Here is a 6224-nt window from a genome sequence, read left to right as displayed (position 1 = left end):
TATATAACCCTACAAAAAATGACTCAAATACTTTTGAAATCCAAAAACCAACATTTAGCTTTGAACGTTTTACTTAAACTATGAAGGTCATAATTATGAAGATGTCAGACAAGTACTCATTGTGATATTTTATTATACAGTAATGTAGGCCTAACTGGAAAAGCAGGACTTTGATGACTTTGGTGCATTTTCACTCAACATTTGTTTTCTTTGTCTTCACAGGTTAAATGAAACAAGGTGAACTTTCTGTAAGACTTATTTTGTCTGCCTTTTTTTCATTAACTTAAGAGTCATTATTAAGAGTATTGTGTAAGTATTTTCCTTTGTTTTAATTACAAAAGCTTTATGTCTGCTGAACAAAAATGTTTAAATGTCATTAACCATTGATGTTGATCCATTTTTTGCTTTTCCATTTAATTGTTCATACTATCTATTGTCTAAATGTCTATTTCACCAAAAAATGTTTTAATACGTAACACTTATTTCTTGTTATTGACATTTTAATTGTTTTATCATGTTATTTATTGCATTACTCTGTTTATCATCTCCATTGCATCTGCAAAAGACAAAAGTTCTCAGTTCTATTATTAAGAGACTTAAACCTTCAGCAGGTCCTGACAAGCAATGCAAAAACTATAGTGCATGTACACTGACATGAGAGGACATGAGATATTTAAATGTGCACTCTGTTTCTCTTACTGGCATAACCCCACCTCACACCTGGAGTCTGTGATGCTCCGTTGCTCATAACTTTGTTTCACTTCTGTAATTTGGTACTTTACTAGGGGCGGCTGTGGCTCAGTGCTAGAGCCGGTCGTCTTTCAAACGGAAGGTCGGAGGTTCGATCCCCAGCTCCCTCACGCTCAGGTCGAAGTGTCCTAAATTGCTCCCGGTGGCATAGCCAACGGGTATGAATGTGATATCTGATCGACAGTTGGGCACTTTACGTAGCAGTCCTGCCATCAGTGTGTGTGAATGGTTGAATGTGAAATGTAGTGTAAAAGCATCTTTGAGTGGTCGCAAAGACTAGAAAAGCACACAAGTACAGTCCATTTACTTTATTGGGAGCTGGGTGTTACTCAATGCTTCCGCCTGCTGCTTGCCCTGATCACTCTACCCTGTCATGCTGCAACATCTGTGCAACAGACTTCCAGCCTTCTCTCCACCTAACTTTTAGGACACACACCATCTAGCCTAGACACAAAGGTATTACCATTTACAATTCAGGCCCACATAATGTAAAGGTATGTACAACTGCTGATATGATATCAGCTCATTTTTATAAATAAACATCTAATAGTTAGAAAGAAGCAAGCAAAGGTAAAATAATACTCTCTCTCTCTCTCAGGACCGCAGGTTCTATCTCCAAACATCAATAAAATCAGCAATAAAAAAAGGTCATAACTTTCTTCAAGGATAGGCTTATACTGCAGTACATTGTTCTCACAATACCAACACCCCTGTGTTACTTAGACTGTCCACAAGAGTGAGACAAAGCTCCACGTACAGCAATGTTGAGCTGCATCCTCTGTGAAACACCAGTTGGGTAGACATTTGATGATTCTGAACTGGACTTGCTAAATGCTAAGACACAGAGGTACATTCACTTGAAGAACAGAGACTGTTTTTCTAACCATTTCTGTTCCTCCATACATACACATGCAGAGTTACTGTCAAAGTGTGCACATTCTGTCTTTGAGGTAGAACTGCTTGTTTGTATTGTTTATAGATGCCAATGGTCTCTTTTCCCATTCCCAGTGGAGTGTAGTGCTTTCAGTCTCTTTTCTGCTGCGTCACCATCTGACGTCACAAACGTGCCGGGGACAGGGTTAGTAAAGGTTTTTATTGTACCTATTACTCAGTCTATTTATCAAACTCGGCACCCACAACTTGGAACGATGTTCGAGCGCTGCTTGGAAGGAGACGGGCGGAAATTGTAGCTGAGTTGACAAGGAGTCACAGAAGTTACCGACGTAGCATGGCATTGCGCCTGAAAGGGGGCGGAGATTAGCGTGTCAACATGGTTTTTGTGTTCCCATCAATGCCGATTGGAGACGAGGCGATAATTACCCGGGTCTACTGCAGAGTCATTTGACCCGGGTCTGAATGTTGATTGTAGCCTTTCCCATTAAGAAAAAAAGATGAGTGTTCCCGAGTGTTAGAGGGTTTTTCGACCAGTGGGGAAAGGGCTTAAGAGAGAGTGTTCAAACATGGTTAGATTAACGTAAGTGGTCCATTCAGGAGACAGGGACTCATATTGGCCCCCGAGCCCACCTTGAGGCACAGATCTTATTCAACATTAAACAGAGCTGAATAAAATTCCAACAAGGTCTTCCACAACATCTATACTTTGATGTTACAAGGGTGATTCCTTTCTTCCTAAACCCTCATTTACAAAAAAACATTGAGATTTCAATTATGTTCATTTTTGGAAATAATATAGTGTAATTATAGTTAATTATAGTGTAATAGTGTAATTAAAGAGCACCTGTAAAGTGCCTTTGAGTGTCATGAAAAGCGCAATATAAATAAAATGTATTATTATTTTAAAATTAAACTGAAATTTAATAAGTGAGCCACTTGTCCTAAACAGTCAAAAAGTACATTTCTATCTGATGCTATTCAACAGACAACCATAAAAATATTGTACCGACAAAAATTGTGACAACTTCAAATCTTCAATACAAAAACAAAAAGACACTTCACCCGTCATAGCTGCAAATGCACAGGTGTTACTCATAAAACTGATAGCTGTTTTATCAGTGTCCCAGTGAGCTGTGATAAAAGAGTCTTTGCTACGTCTTAACTTAAGGATGAGCTCTGTCTCCTCTTGGACCCTTTAACAATATAATGTGATTAAAATGTTTGAAATGCCCCACAGCATCAATGGAGGCATAGCAAATCAGTTCATGCAAATGCAATCTCGGATCCCATTGGCTACAGTCTGACGATGATATAGTCTCTGGGCACACCTGTTAACATGCCGGAGCAAGTACCCAGCGGTTAGCAATAAACAACTTCCTTTTCTGCCTGCTGCATTGTATACAGAAAAAGAAACCGTTTTTCTTGCTCTTTACTTTAATTAACGGGTTTTGCCTTTGCCGAAATTTCAGCGTCATGATGCGGATTAGTAAGTAGTAAACATGAAGCTTTGTCAGGTCTGTCCTCAAGAGGAAACTACTTTTACAATGCTGGTTTGTTGAACGGAGGTCGGATTGATCATTTCTTATGCATTTGAAGAAGTCGGGAAATCTAAACGCTGAACGGCTTTTGTGACACCGTGTCAGGAAATGTAACTCAAGTTGAATCTTGATCTAGATGTATCTTTAGCTGTTAGCATGATGTCTGTTTATAGAGATTAATAAAACACTAAATCATCGCCAGACAGCCGCTGATGGGAGCCGGGATGTCATCTGCCTGCTTTTGCTCTCCACACGGACTGTTTTTCCTGCATACGCAGCAGCCTGCTGATATGTGATTGGTCACAGCCTACAGATTAATGCAAATATTAGGTCTGTGGGTAACATGAGCTTTTAAAAAGTACGACATATACATGTATATTGACAATATGTTTATACTGATGACATGTTGGCACTGCAGTAAATATTGTTTGAGAAACTGACCTTGCTTGTTTTGTTCATCTTCTCGTTCTTCGGTGGAAAAAAGCAGCCAGAGTGTTAAGTTTATTACTGCCACCAAACCATGGATGCATGTGCTTCCTGGAGTGACCTTTGTTGTTACTCACTCCTGCAGTCCTTCCAGGGTGGATCGAGCAAAGTTCCCTTCAGTTTTTCAGACAAAAGGAACTACACTTGTTGGCTGCGGGGATACCCCAACTCATGGGAGTAGACACATGAAAGGCATCTTATGTGAAGTCTGCAGAAAGTTTGCTCTGAGGCCTTCGTGGAATGGATGAAATGTGGATTTGGAGAGCATTTCAGAATGTGTCCAAAGTGAAGAGACATTTACGAGACAGAACTGATGAATGTCATTCAGGTTTACTAAAAAAATAAATCACACCGACACATTACTGCTTATGTTGGCATTAGAGTATTTGTCAACTAGCTACCATGCATTTTGGCCTGCAGGCAGATAGCATTGTTGACTATTATAGACTCATTACACTCTATTTAAACAGTTTTACTCAGACCCTAAACATTACATGTAGAACCGTGCGCATGCTCTCATTTGAAGGACATTAAAATAAATCCAAATCAATCTCTAAATCTAATCTTGTTTTATTAACATGTTACATGATATTTTAATTGCAGGACTTCAGAGAGTTTTTCAGTGATCATCATCATTAAAGTGTTCAAACATACTTCCTGTTTCTCACTAAAGTTACTTTCTCTGTAGTTTCCTCGTGAGTGTGAAATCTAATCAAACCAGCATTACTGTGACTCACATTCATTCAATTATCTGGCAGTGATAGAAATTCCACTGATTGACTCAATGTTGGGATCTTTTTTCATCTCATTCAGCTGAATCTGAAATTCACATTCAACCTGAAAATCAACATTAATATAGAAAGTTGTTTTTTCTCTTATGAAGAAAAATAATGTGTGTGTGTTTTTACTGTGAAGCAATGTTTACAGATGATGGACAAAGACTGTTTTCTGTTTGACACTATGTTGATTAAATTCTCTGTATTTGAGGTGAAACTGTGTCCACATATCTTCAAACAGTCCTTAACTGTCCTTTGAACAACAATCACAGTGAGGCAGTCATGGCAATAAATCTAAATATTCAGGCTCCATTCATCAATGAGTTTATCACATAACAGAAATGTATTGTGTCCCTATGGCGTCAAAAACGAGGAAACAACACATTATTCTATAATTCTTCATAGACACTCAAAACAGTCATGTGATGAGTAGGAGAAACTTCTGTCCAGTTTAGTAAATATGAGGACTTAACCCTGAAATCTATGTGGTTAAAAACATTGAAAAACCTTCGACTGTCTCTGATTGCACTGAAACGTTTGTTCATTTTATAGAGTCACAAAGAAAGGAAGGGTTTCTGTTCATGTGTCAGAGAATGAGAAAACTGTAGATCTGCATTTATTACATGAAGTCTGTGGTTGTTATATTTTCTATTCAATTCTGAATAAAGTTATAAGAAGAAGAAACTGGATCAATAATGACAAAAAATGTGACAGAGAGAGAGAGAGAGAGGGAGAGAGAGAGAGAGAGAGAGAGACAGAGAGAGAGAGAGAGAGAGAGAGAGACAGAGAGAGAGAGAGACAGAGAGAGAGAGAGACAGACAGACAGACAGAGAGAGAGAGAGAGCGAGAGAGAGAGAGAGACAGACAGAGAGAGAGAGAGAGAGAGACAGAGAGAGAGAGAAGAGAGAGAGAGAGACAGAGAGAGAGAAGAGAGAGAAGAGAGAGACAGAGAGAGAGAAGAGAGAGAAGAGAGAGACAGAGAGAGAGAAGAGAGAGAAGAGAGAGACAGAGAGAGAGAGAGAGAGAGACACCATCATCCTCTCAGAAAAGAAATTCATGCAAACTGTGATGTCTTCCTCCTCTACTTATGTGACTGCAGAGAGGAGGACAGAGAACAGTGGACACACAGTTTAACATGATGGACTACAGGACAGGACTGCTGCTGTTAACTGTCTGCTGGGCAGGTGAAGATCATCACTATATTCATGTTACATAGCGTATATATCTGTCAGCAGCTGATTTCACTTGATGTTTTTATCCTCTCTCCAGGTGTTGATGCTCAGAATCTGACACAATCTGAACCAGTGGTTAAACGTCCTGGAGAATCCCACAGTCTGACCTGTTACGCCTATGGATTAGACTTCAGCATCTACTGGATGGCCTGGGTCAGACAGGCTCCTGGAAAAGGACTGGAGTGGATCGCTGCTATAAACCCTGGTAGTAGCACCAAACACTACTCTCAGCCAGTTCAAGGCCGGTTCACTGTCTCCAGAGACGACAGCAGACGGCAGCTGCATCTGCAGATGAACAGTCTGAAGACTCAAGACACTGCTGTGTATTACTGTGCCAGAGACACACAGTGACTGGAGGAGGCTGAGCAGCTGTACAAAATCCTACAGGACTCATCTTTACTGCACTAGGAAACAATTTAATACTAATATAACATATTTCATTAAACTGGCCTTGTAGAACATCACCAACAATAACCTTTAATCTCATAACTTAAAAGCTGCTTTTGAAAAGAAACTCTGCTGTTCATTATTGTGCCACTCGTGGACTG

The 6224-nt window shown here is 39.6% G+C and overlaps 1 gene segment (V, D, J or C); it reads left to right on the top strand.

Annotated features, from left to right (window-relative positions):
• Positions 1–2980: 2980 nt before the first annotated feature.
• Positions 2981–6027, top strand: LOC138602585 (immunoglobulin heavy variable 3-7-like). The segment is given in 2 exon segments: positions 2981–2992; positions 5728–6027. Coding segments are annotated over 2 exon segments (312 nt in total).
• The last annotated feature ends 197 nt before the right edge of the window (positions 6028–6224 follow it).

This window comes from Semicossyphus pulcher, unplaced genomic scaffold, assembly GCF_022749685.1.
Source record: "Semicossyphus pulcher isolate SPU_LCO1_2020_fin unplaced genomic scaffold, fSemPul1.0.p SCAF_23, whole genome shotgun sequence".
Taxonomy (NCBI): Eukaryota; Metazoa; Chordata; class Actinopteri; order Labriformes; family Labridae; genus Semicossyphus; species Semicossyphus pulcher.
Note: the sequence above shows the minus strand (reverse complement) of the source record. Positions and strands in the feature narration are given on the sequence as shown.